Genomic DNA, 26,973 nt, shown 5'->3' with positions numbered 1-26,973 from the left:
AACATGTCCTACCAACCGATCCCTTCTTCTTGTCAAGTTGTGCCACAAACTCCTCTTCTCCGCAATTCTGTTCAATACCCCCTCATTAGTTATGTGATCAACCCATCTAATCTTCAGCATTCTTCTGTAGCACCACATTTCGAAAGCTTCCATTCTCTTCTTGTCCAAAGTATTTATCGTCCGCGTTTCACTTCCATACATGGCTACTAACAAATACTTTCAGAAACGACTTACTTAAATCTATACTCGATGTTAACAAATTTCTGTGCTTCAGAAACGCTTTCCTTGCCATTGCCAGTCTACGTTTTATATCCTCTCTACTTCGACCATCGTCAGTTATTTTGCTCCCCAAATAGCAAAACTCCTTTACTACTTTAAGTGTCTCATTTCCTAATCTAATTCCCTCAGCATCACCCGACTTAATTGTCATATAATGTCCACATATTGACACGACCGAGGCTATCAATTCGGCACTTAAATGTCTATTCTTCGCTCTCGAAATGTTCAATGTGATTGTCATTCACACGCAGGGCTCAATTTAACGGCGTATGCACTGTTTTTAGTATTTTAGGTCCCCGTTAATTAATATCCGGTAGTTAATAAGCGAACTAATTTTATGCTGGCACGTTGTTTGTATCAGTTACCCCCGCAACCGTCCAAGGATAAGATTCTCTTAATATTCCGCGCACACGCGTTTCACAATTTCATAAAATGCAGAATTACGTAAACTATAGCTTTCCGTTGCGTACAACTTTCGTGGGTTCCACAACCATAATAGTTTCCCAAGAGTATTTTTACCAGCTAACACAAAGTTCGAATTATATTGTGTGAACATTTTTTACTTCACCCGACAATAAACGTCTCTGATCACTTCGTCACACGTAATGTACACTGCTCGCCACCGTAAATGCAGCACCAAGAAAGACAAGAGGTAGCACAACAAAATTTATTTTGTAGATAACATGTTGACCAAGTATCAAATGATTACGTTTACAGACGTCTGTGACATGTGGTTCCTGCCAGAATCAGTAGCCAGAGTAGCCACCATTGTTGGAGATCACCGCTGCCACACGTCTCGGCATTGAGTCAGAGACGTTGGATGTGTTCCTGGGGTACAGCAGCCCAAGCAGCTTCCACACGTTGCCAAAGATCATCTGGTGTGGCAGCTGGCGATGTAATCTGGGTCACTCGCTGAGCAACCGTGGACCACATGTTTTCTATCGGCGAAAGATCCGGAGAGCGAGCCGGCCAGGGAAGCAATTCAATCTGGTTATTGACGAAGAACCTTTGGACAATGCGTACCACGTGTGGTCGCGCATTATCCTGTTGAAATATGGCTGTGGCCGAGCCCTGAAGGTAAGGAAGGACAACTGGCTCCAGCACCTCGGATATGTAGCGCCGGCTATTTAAAGTACCGGCAATGCGTACTAGAGGCGTGCGAGAGTAATATCCAATACCGCCCCATACCATGATACTCGGTGCAAGACCAGTGTGGCGGTGCATAATGCAGCTGTCCAGCATCCTCTCTCCACGGTGTCTCCACACTCGAATCCGACCAACGTGGTGCTGCAGACAGAAGCGTGCCTCGTCAGTAAAGACAACGTCATTCCATTCTGCCGTCCACATCCGTCTGTCATCACACCATTGGCGACGGAGACGTCTGTGGTTCTGCGTCAATGGTAGACGAAGTAATGGACGTCTTGCGGACAGACCACTCTGCTGTAAACGGCGTCGAATGGTACGCGCAGACACTGGATGATGCGTTACAGACGCAATGTGCTGTGCTACGGTTCGGGATGTCACTGAGCGATCCGTCACTGCCGTGCGCACAATTTGCCTATCAGCACGTGCAGTGGTGCACCGAGGTGAATGCGATCGACCACGTCGGTCCGTCGTACCCTCCTGCATCCAACGGTCACATATCCGCATTACAGTTGTTCGGTTTCGTCCAACACGACTAGCGATTTCTCTGTATGATAATCCACAATCTCGGTAAGCCACTATCCTTCCTCTGTCGAACTCGGATACTTGATCAAACGATGTTCGCTGTTGTCTACGAGGTATAACTGATCGTCTTGTGAAACAACCACAAGGTAAACACACGTGCCGAACGTACACTCGTCGAAATCGCCAAGCCTTAAATGGCGCTATGAGGTGGCGCCACAGGCGCGCGCGATGTGCGTCTGCGCTGAAATTCTAATCAGTCGCATATCTCATCGCTGCAAACCCATGGTGTAAATTTCACTTGATTCGGATGCTTCCTTCCGGGTGTTGCATTTACGGTGGCCAGCAGTGTACTTTAAACGTGCCTGAAGAGTCTTTAAATAATCTCCTTAACGAATTTCACAGTCGCGTACCACGTTTTCATCGACTAGCCCGATCGCGATAACTGCAGGTAGAGAGCTCAATAATGTGTTACATGTTCTTTTATATGTTTTAAAAAACAAACGCGCCCCTATATCTTTCTGTCCCGCTTGGTCTTTGCTACTTTGCTTTTTATTACTTTTGATTATATTGCTTCTTAGTAATGCTGTGCAGTTATAAAAGTTTCGTATTACTTTCCCCTTTTTAATTACTCCCCGATTTTAATTAATATGATGCTAATTCACACGCCTGCCCGCAAAGGACCGTTATATGCTGTGCAGTTGCTGCAGTTGATAGCGTTTTGGGTTACCACGCAAGAGGTCGAGGGATCGATTCTGGGTCGAGACTTACTTGTCTTTATTTGCTAAATCTATTGGTTATGAACTGTAGATTAAAACTGAAGAAACTGCAAAAAGGTGGGAATTTAAGAAGGTAGGACCTGGATAAACTGACTAATCCAGAGGTTGTACAGAGTATCAGGGAGAGCATAAGGGAACAATTGACAGGAATGGGGGAAAGAAATACAGTAGAAGAAGAATGGGTAGCTTTGAGGGATGAAGTAGTGAAGGCAGCAGAGGATCAAGTAGGTAAAAGGACGGGGGCTAGTAGAAATCCTTGGGTAACAGAAGAAATATTGAATTTAATTGATGAAAGGAGAAAATATAAAAACACAGTAAATGAGGCAGACAAAAGGAAATACAAACGTCTCAAAAATGAGATCGACAGGAAGTGCAAAATGGTTAAGCAGGGATGGCTAGAGGAGAAATGTAAGGATGTAGAGGCTTATCTCACTAGGGGTAAGGTAGATACTGCCTACATGAAAATTAAAGAGACCTTTGGAGAAAAGAGAACCACTTGTATGAATATGAAGAGCTCAGATGGAAACCCAGTTCTAAGCATAGAAGCGAAAGCAGAAAGGTGGAAGGAGTATATAGAGGGTCTATACAAGGGCGATGTACTTGAGGACAATATTATGGAAATGGAAGAGGATGTAGATGAAGATGAAATGGAAGATACGATACTGCGTGAAGAGTTTGACAGAGCATTGAAAGACCTGAGTCGAAACAAGGCCCGAGGAGTAGACAACATTCCATTGGAACTACTGACGGCCTTGGGAGAGCCAGTCCTGACAAAACTCTACTATCTGGTGACCAAGATGTATGAGACAGGCGAAATACACTCAGACTTCAAGAAGAATATAATAATTCCAATCCCAAAGAAAGCAGGTGTTGACAGATGTGAAAATTACCGAACTATCAGTATAATAACTCACAGCTGCAAAATACTAACGCGAATTCTTTACAGACGAATGGAAAAACTGGTAGAAGCCGACCTCGGCGAAGATCAGTTTGGATTCCGCAGAAATGTTGTGAGAAATTTGTTAACATCGAGTATAGATTTAAGTGTCAGGAAGTCGTTTCTGAAAGTATTTGTATGGAGTGTAGCCATGTATGGAAGTGAAACATGGGCGATAAATAGTTTGGACAAGAATAGAATAGAAGCTTTCGAAATGTGGTGCTACAGAAGGATGCTGAAGATTAGATGGGTAGATCACGTAACTAATGAGGAGGTATTGAATAGGATTGGGGATAAGAGGAGTTTGTGGCACAACTTGACCAGAAGAAGGGATCGGTTGGTAGGACATGTTCTGAGGCATCAGGGGATCACAGATGTAGCATTGGAGGGCAGCGTGGAGGGTAAAAATCGTAGAGGGAGACCAAGAGATGAATACACTAAGCAGATTCAGAAGGATGTAGGTTGCAGTAGGTACTGGGAGATGAAGAAGCTTGCACAGGATAGAGTAGCATGGAGAGCTGCATCAAACCAGTTTCAGGACTGAAGACAACAACAATAACAACATTGTTAAATCTTGTTCCAGCATAAAAGTCAAGCGCCGGCACGACGGTCGGGAACGGTAGGGCAGAGCGCGCTGACCGATCCCCCTCTAGGACGACACCTAGACAGCAGCGGCCTCTACAAGAAGACATCATAAGCCCCGCGCTGCCTTATCGCGGCCCATTTGAAAACTAGCCGTTCTACTAGCTCTACAGCACCGACTTGGGAACTGTATTGTTTGACTTATATTAGGAGTTGTGTATACTGAGTATATTGTATTATTTACTCTGTCACACATTGCTTGAGACACACCACTGAAAATTCTCAAAGTAGGGAGTCATTTGTCTTACTGTAATAAGAATTGATTAAGGGGCTCCGGGAAGGCTCAAAATCATGAAAAGTTCAATTTTTACTTTTTTGCGTTTTCTGAATCTGCAGACTATTACCTTTTAATACATATATAATTTATTCAATTCCGAAGACTACAACTATTTTTAAATTTTTTTTGAAATGTGTTCTACATGGGCGTGACCCACTGTGGCGCTGTTAAACTGCTGTCAAATGGTGTTATTATTAACGTCCGTGTTCATCAGGTACATTTTAGTGATGTGAGATAAAGTATGTGTTGTGGCTAACCTGTGATGGTTCAATATATATCGCTGGTGTGATTGTCGATTGTTTCATGTTTATTTACTCTGTCGTTCTCTCGAAAATATTCGTAATTAATTCTGTTTCTTGAGTATCTGTTTTGTTGAAGTATAATAATAAGTAAAGTTATTAGAAATCCTCTGAAGGCTTTTAAGAAAAGGAGAAATGTTGGAAAGCCAAAGGTATGTGTTATTACTGTAAACAATAAAGATGATGAAAATCCCCAACATATAGCTTGTGTCGCAAAGAAGAAGACAGTTGGTGTAAACATAACAAAGGATTGCTAACTGGTGAAGTGTACACTCATAAGCATAGTCTGCCTCATGCAATAATGGAGGTGATAAAACCTATTTTCAGAGACTTAGCAGCACCTGAACTGTTGAAAAAGTGTATTCACGGAAAAACTCAAAACCCCAATGAAAGTGTAAATAGTGTTATATGGTCGAGAATCCCCAAGACTGTATTTGTTGGAATAGAAACACTTCACTTTGGTGTGTATGATGCTGTTGCGACTTTCAATGATGGCAACATTGTAAGGTGCAAGGTATTTAGAAATATGGGAATGAAGATAGGTTCTAACATGGTACGAGCGATGCTTGCTTTAGGCAAGGAACGCCTTCGGGCTGCAGACAGGGCTGTAAAGAGTCTAGAAATACAAGCAAGAGTAAACAGGAGGAGGAACAAGAGGAAGCTGGAGGAGGAGTTTGCAGAGGATGAAGATAATCCATCCTATGGACCTGGAATGCACTAAAAAGTTAATCCAATCTTTGTCGCTCGATTCCCAAAACTTTTATTTTCTCATACTAATTACATGTTTTCTAAGGATCTTCCAAACATATTTGTTTCAAACTTTCAGTAAATGTTACACAGTACCTTCTGCATAATGTAACACATCCTTTTTCCAAAAAACTGTATATTTTTGAAAATATAAATAAAAAATTGCAAAAAAATGTTGTGAATTTTCATTACAATTGCAAAAAAATCATCTTTAATAACTGAACTAAAATTTTGTAAAATCCCTGTGTTAACTTGTAGCCCATATTCCAATAAATAATCTGTAAAAAGTTCAACTTCCTACCTCAAATACTTTGTGAGGAAAGATGTAATTTATAAGCGTTATTTTAACATTGCAAGTACAGGGCGTTCCGGAGCCCCTTAATACGATCTGCTTCAATTGTTGTCTAGCGATCCGAGAAAACAGGTTTCGTAGGTGCCCCATATTCCAACGTTGGCAGGACACAACAAAAGTAGTCGGTGTCTGACGTCTTAATCGTCATACAACGAATACAGTGGCTCTTCTACACAACATTTGCAGTTACGTACTACGAACACAGATATGGAAGTACACTCGTTTTCATTGGCCAGCTTTCAAAGAAACCGTTACCATGTCGTGGACGTGAATTGTTTCGCGCAACTGCAGCGGCTAGATTCCTAACTTGTTTTGCGCGTATCCTCTCCCAGTGGTGTCTATGCTTAACACCAACTACTTTGCTTGCTACGGTCAGGTGAACTACACTTCTTTAGGGCTTTACTTCACCAGTAGGGCTAGCAATGTCCTTTGCAAATAATTTCGATGCGACCATTAGTGGAGAGTAGACAGAAAGCAGGTTTGGAATCTATTGGATGCAGTGGTGCGAAACAATTCGCATCTACGACGTGCAAAAGTTTTTTTTTTAAAAGCAGACCAATGAAAACGATTGTGTGGCGTCACCGCCAGACACCACACTTGCTAGGTGGTAGCTTAAATCGGCCGCGGTCCATTAGTACATGTCGGACCCGCGTGTCGCCACTGTCAGGATCGCAGACCGAGCGCCACCACACGGCAGATCTCGAGAGACGTACTAGCACTCGCCCCAGTTGTACGGACGACTTAGCTAGCGACTACACTGACGAAGCCTTTCTCTCATTTGCCGAGAGACAGTTAGAATAGCCTTCAGCTAAGTCCATGGCTACGACCTAGCAAGGCGCCATTAGCCTTACATAGCTTGTATCTAAAGAGTCTCACTTGTCTCATCAAGAACGATGTATACAACAAGGATGGAATAAAGTATTTCAGTAGCTACGTACTTTTCTTTATAGCATTCACTACGTATCCTGTTTCAGACCTCACTCCATCCTTCGTGAGTTAGCGCGTGCATCTTGGCCGCCTCTTTCAATTAGTGTGCGTAGTGTTGGCAAGTCTGCCGACACTACAGATTGTATTTCCATTTCGGTGTTCTTTATATGTAACTGAAAATGTTTTGTAAAAGACCCATTGTAATCGCTGTACGACTGTTAAGACGTCAGACACAGTACTATGATTACTACTTTTAGCAAATAAAAACAAATGATGCACGACCCACAATCGAACCCACGCCGCCGGCCGGTGTGGCCGTGCGGTTCTAAGCGCGTCAGTTTGGAACCGCGTGACCGCTACGGTCGCAGGTTCGAATCCTGCCTCGGGCATGGATGTGTGTGATGTCCTTAGGTTAGTTAGGTTCAAATAGTTCTAAGTTCTAGGGGACTGACGACCTCAGTAGTTAAGTCCCATAGTGCTCAGAGCCATTTGAACCATTTTTTTTGAACCCACGCCGTCCTGCATGCTAACCCATATCACTACCCATTGCACCATCTGCACTGCACTATTACTGTGTGCTGAGAGAGTAATTACTGTATACGTGATTACAGTGTTGCCAGGCTGCCGATCTTTACCGTCCATTTACTGCACGAAATACGCGGAGGACGAAATTTTGTGACAGAAATTTTTGTATTGCCAATATGTGAGGAATCGCGCTGCCCCAATTCTGAGTGCGCGAATTTTTCTTCACGTCGTTTATATACGGGGTGTTCAAAAAGTCTCTCCGCTGTGCCGTGTGATTGTTAGCCGCGCGTGTCGTATGATTGTTCGCCTGCCTGGGTTACTTCCCTCCAAGTGGACTCTCCCAACATTCCACTGTTTCGTTTATCTCAGCCAGCGTCTGTAGTATCGTTGGTGTGTGTCGTTACGTGTTGACGTGAGCGTTTAAGCTTAGTTCCCTTGTTCGTTTGTTTCGTTTTTGTTACTGTTAAAATGCCAACCATTGAAGAATGTGTGTTTTTAGTCGAACAAGGGTTCAAAGCTGGCCGTAAATACACAGTTTCAGTTCTTCAAACATTTAATTCAATTTTCCCAGAGACAACACTTCCACATCGCGATACTGCGCGAGATTTGATTAACAAATTTCGAAGTACGGGTTCAGTGACAGGTGCACCGAGAAGTGGTCGTCCTAGCGTTTTGTCTGAGGATAAACTACTCGATATTTCCGCTAAAATGTCCACGAGTCCGAACAAGTCAGTGAGAAAACTCGTCCAGGAAATCCATGTTAGTGTCGGAACGGCCCACACAGCTGTAAGAAAAAAATTAGAGCTTTTCCCATACAAAGTGACAGTCGTGCAAGAAGTGAAAAATACTGATCATGCCAAGAGACTGCATTATTGTCAATGCTTCAAAAATTTCGTTCAACAAAATGGAAGGAATGTTCTTAATGAAACGTTTTTGACTGCTGAGCCGTGGTTTCATTTAACCAGGTACATGAACTCGCTAAATTATCGTATGTGGAGTACTGAAAATCCATTGTGTATCTATGAGGAACCACTTCATTCTGTGAAAATAGGAGTTTGCATTGCAATTTCTAGACGTCGGACTGTGGGTCACATATTTTTCAACGAAACAATAAACGCACAACGATACTGGAGTGATATTCTGTACCCATTCATAGGAGAACTCGTGTTAAGTGAAATACTGAACGGTTATTTTCAACAAGATGGTGCAACCGCGCATACAGCTCGCGTTTCAATGTCACTGCTTGCTCATGTTTTTGCTGGTCGCATAATTTCACAGGGACTTTGAGCTCCACGACCGCCTGACCTAACACCACCTGACTCTTTCTTCTGGGGTGCAGGGAAAGCAACTTTCTATAAAAACCGTCCAAAATGCATCGATGAATTGAAAACTGCAATATCCACTTTCACTGCTTCTGTTACAGAAGAAATGTTACAGCTTGAGTTTGTAAGCACGATTAGACGAATTGAATTGTGTATTCAACAACAGGGGGGGGGGGGACACTTTCAACATTTAATGTGAAAATTTGTAAATAAAAATGAATATTCGATAAATTAATAACTTGTATTTCACTGAGTTTCATTTCGGCATTTCACTGCGGCATACGGGACGCGCGCCTAACCATCACACGGCACTGCGGAGAGACTTTTTGAACACCCCGTTATAGGCTCAGTCAGGAGGAAAGGTGCATGCTTTGAGGGGTGAAACTAGTGGTGATTCTAAACAAAAAACTCCTAATAAACATATGCCCTTTTCTCAACCTTTTCTCAACTAGGAACGAGAAACGTGTAGCTTCGTCCTTGCTAACCGTATCAGTACGCAGTTCGCTTGCGCGTGGTGCTGTTGTTTTTCAGTTCGACGGTGCTTGTCTTACAAGGGAACCTCCCCATCGCACCCCCCTCAGATTTAGCTATATCTTGGCACAGTGGATAGGCCTTGATAAACTGAACACAGACCAATCAAGAAAACAGGGAGAAGTTGTGTGGAACTATGAAAAAATAAGCAAAATATACAAACTGAGTAGTCCATATGCAACATATGCACCATCAAGGAGTGCGTAAGCGCAGTATCGCCGTGGTCCCGTGGTTAGCGTGACCAGCTACAGAACGAGAGGTCGTTGGTTCAAGTCTTCCCTCGAGTGAAAAATTTACCTTCTTTATTTTTGCAACGTTATGATCTGTCCATTCGTTAATTGACGTCTCTGTTCACTGTAATAAGTTTAGTGTCTGTGCTTTGCCACCGCACCGCAAAACCGTGCGATTAGTAGACGAAAGGACGTGCCTCTCCAATGGGAACCGAAAACATTTGATCGCAAGGTCATAGGTCAACCGATTCCTCCACAGGAAAACACGTCTGATATATTCTATACAACACTGGTGACGGCATGTGCGTCACATGAAAGGAATATGTTGTCGACCCACCTAACTTGTACACTTGGCGAATGGGTAACAAGATTCTTCTACCTTGCCCGATTTAGGTTTTCTTGTGGATGTGATAATCACTCCCAAAAAAGTGATGAAAACATAATAGTTCGTCACATAAACTGAAAATAAAAAGTTAAACTTTTCACTCGAGGGGAGACTTGAACCAAGGACCTCTCGTTCCGCAGCTGCTCACCCTAACCGCTGGACCACGGCACTCCTGAGCTGACACTATCCTAGATGTTGCCTATCTTCCGCATGGACTACTCAGTTTGTATATTTTGCTTATTTTTTCCATAGTTCCACACAACTTCTTCCTGTTTTCTCATAGGAAGAATTCTAAGAAAATGTGACTCATCGACGAAAGAAGTAGCTTACAAAACGCTTGTTCGTCCGATTCTTGAGTATTGCTCATCAGTATGGGACCCTTACCAGGTTGGATTAATAGAAGAGATAGACATGATCCAGCGAAAAGCAGCGCGATTCATCATGGGGACATTTAGTCAGCGCGAGAGCGTTACGGAGATGCTGAACAAGCTCCAGTGGCGGACACTTCAAGAAAGGCGTTACGCAATACGGAGAGGTTTATTATCGAAATTACGAGAGAGCACATTCCGGGAAGAGATGGGCAACATATTACTATCGCCCACATATATCGCGCGTAATGATCACAACGAAAAGATCCGAGGAATTAGAGCAAATACGGAGACTTACAAGCAGTCGTTCTTCCCACGCACAATTCGTGAATGGAACAGGGAAGGGGGGATCAGATAGTGGTACAATAAGTACCCTCCGCCACACACCGTAAGGTGGCTCGCGGAGTATAGATGTAGATGTAGAATTGATCTGTGTTCAGTTTTTCAAGGCCTATCCACTGTGCCAACTTATAACTAAATCTGAGGGGGGTGCGATGGGGAGGTTCCCTTGTTAGTGCACGATACTACAGTGTTGTTACGTGAATAACGAACACAGTTTTGTGCAGTGAAAATGCCACGGATCTTCACACATGCAGAGTATGCTGACGTGGTGTCGGTTTATGGTTTGTCCAACAGGAATTCCAGAGCCGCTGTGTGAGAATACCGACAACGATTTCCGAATCGCAGATAGCAGGGTGTGTAACAGGGTGTATCACGGATTGCGTGAGCGTGGTAAGCTTCCCAGCGTTAATGTTGTCTCTGAACGTCCCGTACAACAAACTCTTAATGAAGTTGAGAACATTATTCAAGCAGTGGAACGTTATTACTAGCTTGATATGTGGGACCCAGGGAAAGCAGGACTGTCACTTTGTATGGGAAAAGTTCTAATTTTTTCCTTACAGCTGTGTGGGCCGTTTCGACACTAACATCGATTTCCTGGACGAGTTTTCTTACTGACTTGTTCGGACTCACGTACATTTTATCGGAAATACCGAGTAGTTACCGTTGATTGCACAATAAACACAAACACTTTATTTAAGGAAATAATTTATTAAAAACAATCATTGTTTTGAAAAAAACTGACTGTAACACAAGCTACACTGACGGCTGAAGACCTTATTAAGAAAGAATTCAAATTGTCAGCTGAAGTCCACAAGCAATAGGAATAATTTAAACAAAATATTTTTAAACAATTGAGACAATCAGACCAAATAAAGAAGAAAGTGATCCACAGACAGTGCTCCAAGGATTGACCCGAGAAAAGTCCCTACAGCTGTGTAAGCGGTGAGTCGGGCAGCCAAGGGTTATGCTCACCTAACAGGACGGCAACTCAAACTAGGGACAGTTTAAACGCTGATCAATCCTCTTACCAAATCCACCTAACGTGTGATAACCCGTACCATGATGGAATAATTCAAGCGAGGGCGAAGTGACACACAGCACTGCACCTTCAGAATCTGGTGTTTAAAACATCTAAAGGCGGAAGGAACCACTACAACCAAGGTAGAGCAAAGAAACCGCAATTCACACCACAATCAAGGAGGCTGTCGAACTACACGTCATGACGGACAGCACCGGCAAGACGAGGAAAAGTACACTGCCTCAGAAATACGCTAACACCCAGGGCAGGTAACTCGGCCGCTAGCGGCCACTAAAGTGCGCGTCATTTACGACGGCAGCCGAGTTTAGGTTCGTTCTGCGCATCTGACGTCACAAAACACAGTCAGCCAATGAACAGAGAACGACGTTGCCAGAGCTCGACTGCAGTGCAGAGCACGGACGAGTGGCTTCAGTTTTAGAAACGTTCAGTCATAAATAAAGTAACTGAACAAAAGCAATGTCTTGATAGCAGACTTTCTTTTATAGAAAGTTTGGAAAAAGCATTCTTTATACCAATTGTTTCATATTCTATTAATTAATTAAACCAAACAAGCAATAAGCCTCCTAATTCAGGCAATACCAAGGAAAGATGTTTGTATCATTCTCACTAACCGCTTTTTCGCAATAAAGAACAGTGGTAATTGTTTATTTCCTGTTGTACTTCGACGAAACGTCAGTAATTCATAATCATACCAACAGTGTTTCTGGGTATTTTGCGTGACGTTGTAAAGTCCTCCAGGAGATATAGTGAATGATGAGCTGTGTTAGTGTAATGGTTAAAGCGTTTGGTTGCTAAGCGAAAGGTTCTGAGTTCAACCTTTGTTCGATGCTTAATGTTTTCTTTATTTAAAAACAATATCGAAGTGTCTTACTTCATGAATTTTATTCGTTTGAATGTAATTTTTTGAAATTTCTAGTGGCAACTAAAATCGACCATACGGAAAGTATACGCTATGGACTTTTTCCTCTTCAAAATTTCGTGCAATGGTTTACTACATCTAATGCTGCACAATAACTGAGTTGAACATCGCAACAAAATTAAGTCATTTATGGGTGGAACGTATCAGTCAAGAAGTTTGTCCGCCTGAAAATGTACTGTTGTCCCAAGCATATTGCAACAAACGGTGTATTTCTATCGCTGCTCGTTTAGTTTTTATTGCCGTTTCAAATATACCGGTCATTTTTGAAACATCCTGTAGGTAAAGCTTATTTACAAAATCATCAACATACAGGTATACGACGGGAATTCAAAAAGTAAAGGCACATTTGTGAAAAGCTGTGCTTATTCTGATGATAGAAAACTAAAACATGCGTTATTTTTCTACGTAACCTCCCTGGAGTTCAATGAAGTTTTCCCGACGTTTTACGAGTTTCTTTTATTTCATCAGAAAATACGTTTATCGGCTGCATCTGTAACCAATTTTGCACCGCAGCAATGACGTCTCCATCACTTTCAAATCTTCTTCCCTGTAGTGCTTCCGTTAAGGGTCCAAACATGTGAGAATCGCTTGGAGCCAGGTCTGGGCTGTATGGTGGATGTTCCAGCACCTCGAATCTCAACTCCTTTACTGCGTCGGCTGTCCGCTTGGCAGAATGTGGGCGAGCGTTATCTTGCTGCAGGATGACACCTCTTCACAGTTGTCCTTGACGTTTGGATCTGATTGCAGGTTTTAGTTTCGTACGCAACACGTCACATCCACCGTACAATACAGACCTGGCTCTAAAGCCTCGTTTACGCTGGGGCGACGTCTTGCAACATTGTGGCACACTACAGAAATGTAGCGTGCGTCGCCTTGTCATTTAGTTCTAAATGTTTTGAAATGCTTAACTACTACATAACACTTTTTCAAAACTAAGAAGCAAACATATTAATAGTATTAATAGTAAACTTTCCGTGTTCGGCTCCACAAATTTAAGTTTTACTCCAGTGCTTGGGAAATGAACATCCCAGATTGGGATGCATAAACTAAAACCAGAGAAGGGGATGGTCTGATGCAGAGGGGGGAAATCCCCCCATCCCCCCCCCCCCCCCCCCCGCTGTAAATCGCAACAACAGTCCCTCGATCCAGCAATGCCTGCGTGCCGCCAGCGGTCCCGGCATGTCTTCGCGCTGCCGGACCTCTCTGCTGCTCCGTCCCAACCAAACTACACTCCTGGAAATGGAAAAAAGAACACATTGACACCGGTGTGTCAGACCCACCATACTTGCTCCGGACACTGCGAGAGGGCTGTACAAGCAATGATCACACGCACGACACAGCGGACACACCAGGAACCGCGGTGTTGGCCGTCGAATGGCGCTAGCTGCGCAGCATTTGTACACCGCCGCCGTCAGTGTCAGCCAGTTTGCCGTGGCATACGGAGCTCCATCGCAGTCCTTAACACTGGTAGCATGCCGCGACATCGTGGACGTGAACCGTATGTGCAGTTGACGGACTTTGAGCGAGGGCGTATAGTGGGCATGCGGGAGGCGGGGTGGACGTACCGCCGAATTGCTCAACACGTGGGGCGTGAGGTCTCCACAGTACATCGATGTTGTCGCCAGTGGTCGGCGGAAGGTGCACGTGCCCGTCGACCTGGGACCGGACCGCAGCGACGCACGGATGCACGCCAAGACCGTAGGATCCTACGCAGTGCCGTAGGGGACCGCACCGCCACTTCCCAGCAAATTAGGGACACTGTTGCTCCTGGGGTATCGGCGAGGACCATTCGCAACCGTCTCCATGAAGCTGGGCTACGGTCCCGCACACCGTTACGCCGTCTTCCGCTCACGCCCCAACATCGTGCAGCCCGCCTCCAGTGGTGTCGCGACAGGCGTGAATGGAGGGACGAATGGAGACGTGTCGTCTTCAGCGATGAGAGTCGCTTCTGCCTCGGTGCCAATGATGCTCGTATGCGTGTTTGGCGCCGTGCAGGTGAGCGCCACAATCAGGACTGCATACGACCGAGGCACACAGGGCCAACACCCGGCATCATGGTGTGGGGAGCGATCTCCTACACAGGCCGTACACCACTGGTGATCGTCGAGGGGACACTGAATAGTGCACGGTACGTCCAAACCGTCATCGAACCCATCGTTCTACCATTCCTAGACCGGCAAGGCAACTTGCTGTTCCAACAGGACAATGCACGTCCGCATGTATCTCGTGCCACCCAACGTGCTCTAGAAGGTGTAAGTCAACTACCCTGGCCAGCAAGATCTCCGGATCTGTCCCCCATTGAGCATGTTTGGGACTGGATGAAGCGTCGTCTCACGCGGTCTGCACGTCCAGCACGAACGCTGGTCCAACTGAGGCGCCAGGTGGAAATGGCATGGCAAGCCGTTCCACAGGACTACATCCAGCATCTCTACGATCGTCTCCATGGGAGAATAGCAGCCTGCATTGCTGCGAAAGGTGGATATACACTGTACTAGTGCCGACATTGTGCATGCTCTGTTGCCTGTGTCTATGTGCCTGTGGTTCTGTCAGTGTGATCGTGTGATGTATCTGACCCCAGGAATGTGTCAATAAAGTTTCCCCTTCCTGGGACAATGAATTCACGGTGTTCTTATTTCAATTTCCAGGAGTGTATTACACATACCCAACACGGAGCCGGCCGAAGTGGCCGCGCGGTTCTGGCGCTGCAGTCTGGAACCGCGAGACTGCTACGGTCGCAGGTTCGAATCCTGCCTCGGGCATGGATGTGTGTCATGTCCTTAGGTTAGTTAGGTTTAACTAGTTCTAAGTTCTAGGGGACTGATGACCTCAGCAGTTGAGTCCCATAGTGCTCAGAGCCATTTGAACCATTTGAACCCAACACGGAAAACACTTCACATCCTCCCAAAGATAGTATGGGTACAAGATATCGATAAACGCTGCTGCTGCCACTCGTGGACAGACAAAACTAGCAAATGTAGTGGCGCCAGTAAACAGAAAAAGAAAACGAGACGCCACTATCGCTATTACACGATGCCAACCTTCCAACGGCACCAATGCTTGCCGCACACGGCTCCTAGCTCTAGAAAAATTCCTCCCCAACTTGCTATTCCACAAACACGAGTGATACGCACAGTACACGAGCACGGTCTGTATCCCTTTCATCGGCAGAGTGTACGACATCTGAATGGAGGAGATGCTGCTGCCTGGCAAGAATTCTGTCTATGGATCATTGCCAATGAGCGATTAATTACACTATTCTGTTCACTGATGAGTCAACATTTACCCGTAACGGAATCAACAACACGCGCAAGTCTCATGTATGGGCAAATGAAAATGTGCACGCTACTGTGGAAACGAATTTTCAGCAACGTTTCTCAGTCAACGTGTGGTGCGGTGTTATTGATGAGCAACTTACCGGTCTCGTTGTTTTAGATAACTGTCTTAATGGCACACAGAATCTTGAGTTTCTTCAAAATGTGTTAGCAGAGGCTATCCGTTTGGCAACACGAGCTCTTATGTACTTTCAGCATGACGGAGCTCCTACATATTCCGTATGACCAGTTCACAGTATCTCAACGCAACGTATCCTGGTCCTTGGATGGGTCGCTGTGCAGTGATTGCTTGGCCACCGAGGTCACCCGATCTTACTCCATTGGATTGCTGTTTGTGGGGGTGGCTCAAGAGCGACGTTTACAAGTGCAGAGTGGACACAAGAGGGGAACTTCTCGCTCGCATTTTACTTGCTTGTGCCCACGTAAAGGAGTGCAAAACTGAGCTACAAGAGCAGCAACATGCATTTAAGTTGACGGTGGACTAAAAATGGTTCAAATGGCTCTGAGGACTTTGGGACTCAACCTCTGAGGTCATCTGTCCCCTAGAACTTAGAACTACTTAAACCTAACAAACCTAAGGACAGCACACACATCCATGCCCGAGGCAGGATTCGAACCTGCGACCGTAGGGGTCGCGCGGTTCCGGACTGTAGCGCCTAGAACCGCTCAGCCACTTCGGCCGGCCTTGACGGTCGACTGTTTGAACATCTCTTGTGAGAAAACGTGCACAATTAAACAAACCACAACATAACAATATCTTAATTTACCGTCACTTGCACCTTTCCCTTTCCTAGCTGTTTTCTGTGGTTTACCCGGAGACGATTAACAAAAGGGCATATGTTTATTTCACTACTGGCCGCTAAAATTGCTACACCACGAAGATGACGTGCTACAGACACGAAATTTAACCGACAGGAAGAAGATGCTGTGATATGAAAATGATTAGCTTTTCAGAGCATTCACACAACGTTGGCGCCGGTGGCGACACCTACAACGTGCTGACATGAGGAAAGTTTCCAACCGATTTCTCATACACAAACAGCAGTTGACCGGCGTTGCCTGGTGAAACGTTGTTCTGATGCCTCGTGTAAGGAGGAGAAATGCTTACCATCACGTTTCCGACTTTGATAAAGGTCGGATTGGGGCCTATCGCGATTGCGGTTTATCGTATCGCGACATTGCTGCTCGCGTTGGTCGAAATCCAATCACTGTTAGCAGTATACGGAATCGGTGGGTTCAGGAGGGTAATACGGACGGCGTGCTGGATCCCAACGGCCTCGTATCACTAGCAGTCGAGATCACAGGCATCTTATCCGCACGGCTGTATCGGATCGTGCAGCCACGTCTCGATCCCTCAGTCTACAGATGGGGACGTTTGCAAGACAACAGCCATCTGCAAGAACAGTTCGACGACCTTTGCAGCAGCACGGACTATCAGCTCAGAGAGTGTGGCTGCGGTTACCCTTGACGCTGCGTCACAGACAGGAGCGCCTGCGATGGTGTACTCGACGACGAACCTGGGTGCACGAATCTGAAAACGTCATTTTTTCGGATGAATCCAGGTTCTGTCTACAACATCACGATGGTCGAATCCGTGTTTGGCGACATCGCGGTTAGCGCACATTGGAAGCGTGTATTCGTCACCGCCGTACTTGCGTATCACCCGGCGTCATAGTATGGGGTGCCATTGGTTACACGTCTCGGTCACCTCTTGTTCGCATTGACGGCACTTTGAACAGTGGACGTTACATTTCAGATGTGTTAGTTACTACCCGTGGCTCTACCCTTCATTCGATCCCTGCGAAACCCTACATTTCAGCAGGATAATGCACGACCGCATGTTCGAGGTCCTGTACTGGAACTCCAGTACAGCACCCGTGGCTGCCGCATCGCGGTCACGAAGTGGGGCCAAGGCAGTTCCAGATAATTTTTATAGTCTGACGATAATTTATGGATTTGTAGTTTTAGCTTGACGATGTCCACTATGGACAATCGGTAGTTACTGTTATTCTGAAGAAGGTTGGGTTATCCCGGCTGAAATCTACGTAAAATCTAGGTAAACGGTGCAACTGAAGCTGTTGATTATTAAAATTAAAATTAATATTTATACAGTTGCAGACAGGGCCGTGAAATGTTGTAGATATTTAATATCTGGAAGCCCTACACGATATTAGGCATGTGTACCGATGATTTCTTTGGTTCTTTAGTGTATAGTGTAGTCGACACCACAACTTACATCAGGCCTCCTAGCCGGCCACACGAACGTAGAGCCGAAGAGACAAGATTATACAACCACAGGAACAGCCATGATAGTCGATGGCATTGGTTAAACAACATACTTAAGAAAAGCAGCTGGACAGCTAAATTACATATGCGAAAAACAAAGAAATTAGGCAGACAATAAAGTTATTAAAATTAAATTAGGGCGGGTATAGTGATAGAATAAGTGGGGGTAAAATGACTTCTGTAAGGCATGTAATTGTTAAAACCTGCCTGAAAATAAAGCTAAAAATGAGAGTAAAGCGTTTTAAGTCAGAACATATAAAACCAGTTGAAGATAAAGCCAAGAATAAAGCAGCGTAACATCCACGATAAAGAACTATTGATGGCTTAGTATGGTGGGTGCCAACCGCCTTACCGCAATGGTAACACCGGTTCCCATCAGATCGCCGAAGTTACGCGCTGTCGGGCTGAGCTAGCACTTGGATGGGTGACCATCCAGTCTGCCGAGCAGTTGGCAAGCGGGGTTCACTCAGCCCTTGTGAGGCAAACTGAGGAGCTACTTGACTGAGAAGTAGCGGCTCCGGTCTCGGAAACTGACATACGGCTGGGAGAGCGGCGTCCTGACCGCATGCCCCTCCATATCTGCATCCACTGACACCTTTGGGCTAAGGTTGACATGGCGGCCGGTCGGTGCTGTTGGGCCTTCATGGCCTGTTCGAGCGGAGTTTTTTAAGTGTAGTGGGTATCATAATATCATAATACAACTGTTTTCTTCCTACCAATTGATCATTCAGTAATGTACCTTTCTGTGCGCCAGAGTGCTTCAGAACATCCATTTTCCCTAAAAGATTTAGCCTTTTCCCTTTGCGGGCACATGGAGTACATGTAAGTTCTTCAACGTTGGGGGCCGGTTAGGTTTCAAAAGCTGAATGCTGCGTAATCTGTTATTTTCTTGATAAGTAAATGTTCACTAAATGTTGTTCGAAATTTCCTATCAGTCCCGGTTTCAGGTACCTTATGCTTTTATTTCCCTAATGCCGAAACGACGATATTTCCTTGTAATTTTTGTCTTCATACCTTACTCTGGCATTAAAGGACCGATATTGGCTCACCACATTAATTCTTACGTAAGTTGACAGTGTTGTTGTCAGTTGTAGCGACGGTTACACAGCCTGGAACTTTGCCTCACACTACCCCCAGCCCCCCCCCCCCCCCCCCTTGCTGAACATTCTTGCCACTGAAGAAGTACTCCGAATTGGAGAAAATGAAGAAGATGTGTATGTATATGCATACGCTGACGACATAGCCGTAGGTTCAACAGATATACAGAAGCTGCAGAGAATCATTGAGAAAATAGACAGATGGTGCAGTGAACACAAACTACACATAAACATAACAAAGACAGAAATGGTAATTTTCAGAAAAGGAGGCAAAACACCCAAGAATGCGGAAATCAGTATCAGAGGACAAAAAATAAAAATCTCATCAGACTTTAAATACCTAGGAGTGACATTGCAACCAACAGCCAAATGCTTCACAAAACATACAACAGAACGTGCAGCCCATGCAATAATAGCAATACAGGACATCAAAAACATCCGCCTACTCAGTCTAGAAACAGCCATGAAATTATTCAACACAAAAATCTTGCCAATCCTGGCCTATGGGATGGAGGTTATATGGGACCACCTGACAGAAAAAAAATCTAGAAACACTAGAAAAGGTAAAATCGACCTATCTAAAAAGAGCACTAGGTCTCTCAAAGACAACAAGATCTAGACTAGTGTACCTGCTAGCGAGAGAGACATTCCTAATTGAAGACATCAGACTTCGATATATGATGCCACACACCAGGGCTTCCAGAAAGCAACTGAAGATCATGGAGGACAAACGAGAAAAAATATGGCCGGAGTTTTATGGCACCGAAGCAATGACGAACCGCTCACAGACAGCACCAAACTTCGAGCTGCGACATGTCGTAACTAGACTTTCTATTCACGGCTTTCATCATCTAATCTGCAAAAACAAAACTTATCACGACCCAACCACAACATGTGTATGTGAACTGTGTGACGAACCCTGTGAACGATATCACATAGAACTGTGCAGTAAAAGAGTGAAATCGATAAATGAATATGCAAAAATGTAAAATTTAAATGTAAAATATTAAGCAAAGTAACTGTATATGGCTATTTGGCTGCAATTTTATTAAATAAAAATACCCCCGGCCCCCCCTCCCCCTCCCCCCATTTTAAAGTACCTACGGCTCATAATGCCGCACAACAGCGAATTTGCAACTAAGACTTGTCTTATTTCGATAAATTCATAACTGGTTGCTGTGTACAAGGGATCCAGCATGGAATGGAACCAGTAATACTTGATAACAGATTTGTCTGCCATTTCTATGAAATGATAAAAGAGGAAGAAAATTATGGTAACAGTAATAAATTAAAGACCTAACAACAGTTAGTGCATAGTTTACAGTAACCATGGAAAGCATCTGCTCTGCTGCCTTTGTCTAGATAATATGCCTTTATCTGCTTGTAGTCCTTGAAAACGGACGAATTAACACGAAATAATTCTTCAGCCTCACTTTTCACACTTTAGTACTGAATTTTCGTAATGCCCAAATAGTGGCATGACTCCACATACAACATGAGGTTTGAGCAGAGTTTCAAAAAACTGGAAATAAAAGGAGAATACTGGTGATTTTTTGTAGTATTCAACCACTTCTCAATTTTCGAGAAAAGCAGCGAACGGTGACTGGACTAAGTTTTCTTTTATTTGCGTACTGAACTGTGGTTCTATGTATCTTGAAACTGAATCAAAATATGTCATTGTTTGTCCGATTTATACATTTGTTCCTCTCCTCTGCCAATCTTTGCAGCTCAGAGTAACACTTGCAGCCTACTTCCTCAATTATTCGCTGGGTGTATTCCTAATCTCTCTTGTCCTCTACAGTTTTTAGCCTCTACAACTCCCACTAGTTCAATAATGGTTCAGATGGCTCTCAGCACTATGGGACTTAACATCTGAGGTCATCAGTCCCCTGCACTTAGAATTACTTAAACCTAACTAACATAAGGGCATCGCACATATCCATGCCCGAGGCAGGATTCGAACCTGCAGCCGCGTGGTTCAGGACTGAAACGCCTAGAACCGCTCGGCCACAGCGGCCAGCCAGCTCCCTCTAACAACTGGGATGTTATTTTCTGATGTCTCAACACACATGCTGCCCGTACTGTCACTTCTTCTTGTCAGTGTTTTCCGTATGTTCCTTTCCGTGCCAATTCCGAGGAAAAGCTTCTCATTTCTTATCTTATCATGCACCTAATTTCAACTTCCTTCTGTAGCACCGTATCGCAAACACTTCGATTTTCTACTTTCCTGGTTTTCCCTACAGTTCATAATTCACTACTGTAGAACGTTGTGTTCCAAACATACGCGCCAGAAATTTCTTCCTCAAATTACGGCCGATTTTTTATACTAGTAGACTTACTTTGAGCAGAAATGCTCTCATCATCTGTGCAATCAGCTCGCTATCTACTTCTTGCTTCGTCTGTCATCTGCTATATTGCTTCCAAGGCTCCAGAATTCCTTAACTACACTCCTGGAAATTGAAATAAGAACACCGTGAATTCATTGTCCCAGGAAGGGGAAACTTTATTGACACATTCCTGGGGTCAGATACATCACATGATCACACTGACAGAACCACAGGCACATAGACACAGGCAACAGAGCATGCACAATGTCGGCACTAGTACAGTGTATATCCACCTTTCGCAGCAATGCAGGCTGCTATTCTCCCATGGAGACGATCGTAGAGATGCTGGATGTAGTCCTGTGGAACGGCTTGCCATGCCATTTCCACCTGGCGCCTCAGTTGGACCGGGCGTTCGTGCTGGACGTGCAGACCGCGTGAGACGACGCTTCATCCAGTCCCAAACATGCTCAATGGGGGACAGATCCGGAGATCTTGCTGGCCAGGGTAGTTGACTTACACCTTCTAGAGCACGTTGGGTGGCACGGGATACATGCGGACGTGCATTGTCCTGTTGGAACAGCAAGTTCCCTTGCCGGTCTAGGAATGGTAGAACGATGGGTTCGATGACGGTTTGGATGTACCGTGCACTATTCAGTGTCCCCTCGACGATCACCAGTGGTGTACGGCCAGTGTAGGAGATGGCTCCCCACACCATGATGCCGTGTGTTGGCCCTGTGTGCCTCGGTCGTATGCAGTCCTGATTGTGGCGCTCAGCTGCACGGCGCCAAACACGCATACGACCATCATTGGCACCAAGGCAGAAGCGACTCTCATCGCTGAAGACGACACGTCTCCATTCGTCCCTCCATTCACGCCTGTCGCGACACCACTGGAGGCGGGCTGCACGATGTTGGGGCGTGAGCGGAAGACGGCCTAACGGTGTGCGGGACCGTAGCCCAGCTTCATGGAGACGGTTGCGAATGGTCCTCGCCGATACCCCAGGAGCAACAGTGTCCCTAATTTGCTGGGAAGTGGCGGTGCGGTCCCCTACGGCACTGCGTAGGATCCTACGGTCTTGGCGTGCATCCGTGCGTCGCTGCGGTCCGGTCCCAGGTCGACGGGCACGTGCACCTTCCGCCGACCACTGGCGACAACATCGATGTACTGTGGAGACCTCACGCCCCACGTGTTGAGCAATTCGGCGGTACGTCCACCCGGCCTCCCGCATGCCCACTATACGCCCTCGCTCAAAGTCCGTCAACTGCACATACGGTTCACGTCCACGCTGTCGCGGCATGCTACCAGTGTTAAAGACTGCGATGGAGCTCCGTATGCCACGGCAAACTGGCTGACACTGACGGCGGCGGTGCACAAATGCTGCGCAGCTAGCGCCATTCGACGGCCAACACCGCGGTTCCTGGTGTGTCCGCTGTGCCGTGCGTGTGATCATTGCTTGTACAGCCCTCTCGCAGTGTCCGGAGCAAGTATGGTGGGTCTGACACACCGGTGTCATGTGTTCTTTTTTCCATTTCCAGGAGTGTATATCTACTTCGTGGTATCCCATTAAGAGGTTCAGTTTATCGCTACTCTTACTTTTGCTACATCTCATTACATTCGCATTTCTTCGAGTTACTCTCAGTCCTTATTCTGTACTCATTACACTCTTCATTATATTCACAGGCCCTACAATTTTTCCCACTTCTACTGAGGACAGCAATGTCATTAGCAAATCTTGTCATTTCTATCTTTTTGCCCATAATTTTTAACCGATTCCTGCACTTTTCTTTTATTTCCGTCATACGTTCTATCTGTTGCATTAATCTAGTTCTTGATATGTTCCCCAGGTAGCATAATAATGCTCAAGAGTAGAATGTACAAGGAGTTTGTTAGCGACTCTCCTTATGGTTGGATTATCCTCCTGTAGAAGTATTTCCATAACTCTACGTTCCACACTGCTAGATTTTTAAATTTATTTCCCTTAAATGGGTCTGGACAGGTACTGCCAGATTCCTGGCTAATTGCGACAATGACACTTGCCTCTTAGCGATGAACAGTTGGGTCGCTGTCAAAAACTGACTAAAACCTTGAAGAACCTGTTTGTTAGAAACTTTTAACAATATAAGGAATTGTTTTGTGAGAATGTTATATAATTTGCATTGAGCCTTATACTTTGGTGCAACAGCAGTAGTAGCAGTGCATCTGTTTTTCAGATGTCTATCATTAGCAAAGTAATACGAGAAATCAATATCCTAAGTAAAGCTCAATTTTTTGTGATGATTTAATGGGAGTAGTTATGTATTTAACTGTATAGAGAAAATTTCTCCTTTTATGTTGAAATATATATCATCGATTTCCATTAGCTGAAAGGTTTCGCTGTGTTAAATATGCAGTGAATGAAAGTATGATTTAATATATTATCTTTCTTTGACTTTGTGTGTGTATAACAAAATTGTTTCAAGACATAATTCTTAAGAAAGAAATTAAAAGCTTTAAGACTCTCATAGGCAACAAACGATTGCACTGTATCTCAGTCAGAAGATGCCATAGCAGCTTCAATGAAGATAATTTTAATAGTCCAATATGGAATATTTAGAACGAAGTTCTTCATTTAATGTTTCAATTTCAAAGAAAATTAAATTATATCTTAATCAACACACTTTTCTGTTTTTTAATCCCTATTTTACGATTACTCAACATCAAGATTCAATAATTATCATGATTTTTTTTTCATTGACTTCTAGAATATGGTATGACACCTTTAATTTCATTATGAAACCTCATTTCTGAAACAATTAATTGCTTGAAAAATGTCTGTACATCAATTTTAACAACACAGTCACCTTTTTTATGTGTATTTGGGTTTTGGCCCCACAATCTGTGATGATCTAATCAAACAATACCAATTTACCTGTCCGTTTTTATGATTAACTAACATTGTTTTTCAGTAGTTACTACAAATTTACTTAAAATGAATTCTGCAATATCACAATAATTTTTAATGATTATTAACTATCGTTTCTAAAACACATCACATCACTTCCATAATTAGTAGCTTCAGAAACAATATAACCATATGTACACATTTTGGCCAGATTTTCTGGTTTCAGAGCTACTATGCAGTGGTGTAATAAAAAATATTGTATTTCGCACATAAGGCCTCGTTAGATCAGACTTGATTATATCCATATTTATCTGCCAGTATTTACACTATATGTTTATCAACTGCAGGTTTTTCTGCAATTTCCAGGATTAATAATGATACAAGGTATATATTATACATGCATGATCCTGTGTTCACAAAATTTTATTCTAATAAAAGTCCCCTTTTCTTTTTGTTTCAGTTGAACACTCGAAATACTGGAAGCTGAATTTTGCTGCAAGGATGCAGTTGAGTGGAAGAAGCAAACTTCTTTCAGGATTGCCATATGAAATTTATTCCCCGCAATTTTGTGATGTTCAGAATTTGCTAACAACAAAATATTGAGTACTGTGTGCAAGAATTTTTAAAACTTTCGAGATAGTTGTTCAGCAACAGTGGGGCGAATTTAGCAATGTGAAATTGGATATTTATTATTGTCGTGATCACATTGTTTGCCTAATGGACCGTTATCCTCGTAAGTAGTAATGTTCACAAAACTATAGCTGAACTTTTGTAGTTAGAGTGTTAGATAGAGTATGATGCAGTACAAGTGATTTTTTTTTTGATAGCAATGCACATAGCCAAAGTTTAATTTCTAGTCTATTTTTGTGTGTTGCATGTGACTATTTTTTCACGTTTTACAACTAGATCGCACCGTGTTAAACATATTTTGGTCTTTTTTATGCAATGATGTGTTGAGAATGTCCATCTGGTAGTTATTTTGGTGTGCACGTATTTAATACAGTACAGAGAGAAACAATACGCAGAGAAGAGTATCCTAGTGTCTTTGCAAATATTAAGTGTGAGATTTTTTCGGTGATTACTTTTGCAAAACTGAGAGATGGTTGTGTCTTTTAGTGATATAAGTGGGTTTTTGTTATTGAGAGCAGTTTGGTTCCGTTATTTGTGAGTAATTATTAGCGTAGTTGCTGTTTTGAAATTCGTTGGTCGACTGATTTGTAAAATTCAGGAGAGCTAGTGGAACTTACGAAATAAAGAAACATGACGCTTTCAGAGCAAATTCAGGGACAGAGGAGGTCCTCGAAAAAGTCTAAGACCAAGGCGCAGGCGTCGGCGAACACTGCGCCAGCCGCAACAAATTCAAACCCGCGAACGAAGCCAGAGGCGCAACAAAAGAAGGCGCGCAAGTCCGGCGCGGGCAACACAACGGCTGCAGCTGCGGCGGCGGCGGCGGCGGCGGCCAAAGATCCCAAGCGCGACAGACGTTCCACTCTGCCTGCAACCAGAGGTACTGCCGCCGAAGGCAGGGCCGGCGCAGATGCTACGCCAGCGTCGGGCTCCGGTCTGCAGGGCAGGGACAGAGGTCTGAGAGGCAGCTTTAAGGCGCTGAGGAGATCCACCGAAGATCTGTCCAATGCGGCGTCAGCGATCAAGAAGACGATCGGCAACTTCGTGAGGAGTTCGCCACTGAGGAGGAGTTTCAGCTTCGGCCGGGACCTCAACAAGGTGGGCGGCCTCAAGAAGACTGCGTGGTCAGCGTCGCTCCAGTCCCTCCAGGAGGACGTGCCGGAAGAAGAGGCGGGTGCCGGCAAGTTCCTCGTCGACGACAAGAGGGACAGCTTCATAGAGGACGAGGAGGACGCGGAGCTGATGAAGGAGCAGAGGGCGGTGGCGAAACCCACCGATGCCGTCGTCGGCGTGCCCACCAAAGACCTGGAGTTCAAGACACGCAGTCTGGTCATTGAGGACTCTGGAGCCTACAGCAAGGATCCGGAATTCCAGGTGAGTCCCTCTGACAGTTTTAAAATTATCTGCAACCAGGCCATCACTTCGTGGCTTCTCAAATCCGTTTTTCTTGTATAGTCATTATACAAAGTTTCCCCTGTATTCTCCTTTAAACAATGCTGTCCATTAAAATTGCAGCAATGCGAGCAAATATTAAATAACAAAACTTCACTCACTGTGTGCACACAGTGTAGTGGCAAGAATTATTGTTTACTCCTGGCATTATACCTCAAATTTTATTTTTGTTCCCTATTTGTACCTGTGTTGCAAATGCTGGTATGGTTCCTTCGAAAAGGAACCGGTGAATTCCTCCCTCATTCTTCCTTAATCAGACGGGACTGATGATCTCACTGTTTGGTCCCCTCCCCCGAATCAGCAGCAGTCATTTTTTTCTTTTTTTTTTTTCTTTTTTGATTTTCAATTCCCCCCGAAGGGGGCGGGCTGGCAGCAGCTTACTACGCTGCTCTACAGCCTACAGACT

At 44.5% G+C, this 26,973-nt stretch overlaps 1 protein-coding gene across 1 annotated transcript in view; it reads left to right on the top strand.

Annotated features, from left to right (window-relative positions):
- LOC126212702 (uncharacterized) overlaps positions 1-26,973 on the top strand; it is a 901,304-nt gene that overhangs the window by 87,321 nt on the left and 787,010 nt on the right. The window contains exon 2 of the mRNA XM_049940116.1: positions 24,949-26,489. Coding sequence (XP_049796073.1) covers positions 25,749-26,489 — 741 coding nt within the window. The 5' untranslated portion in view covers positions 24,949-25,748. The remainder of the gene's footprint in view (positions 1-24,948; positions 26,490-26,973) is intronic.

The sequence above is a fragment of the Schistocerca nitens genome, chromosome 11, assembly GCF_023898315.1.
Source record: "Schistocerca nitens isolate TAMUIC-IGC-003100 chromosome 11, iqSchNite1.1, whole genome shotgun sequence".
Classification (NCBI taxonomy): domain Eukaryota; kingdom Metazoa; phylum Arthropoda; class Insecta; order Orthoptera; family Acrididae; genus Schistocerca; species Schistocerca nitens.
Note: the sequence above shows the minus strand (reverse complement) of the source record. Positions and strands in the feature narration are given on the sequence as shown.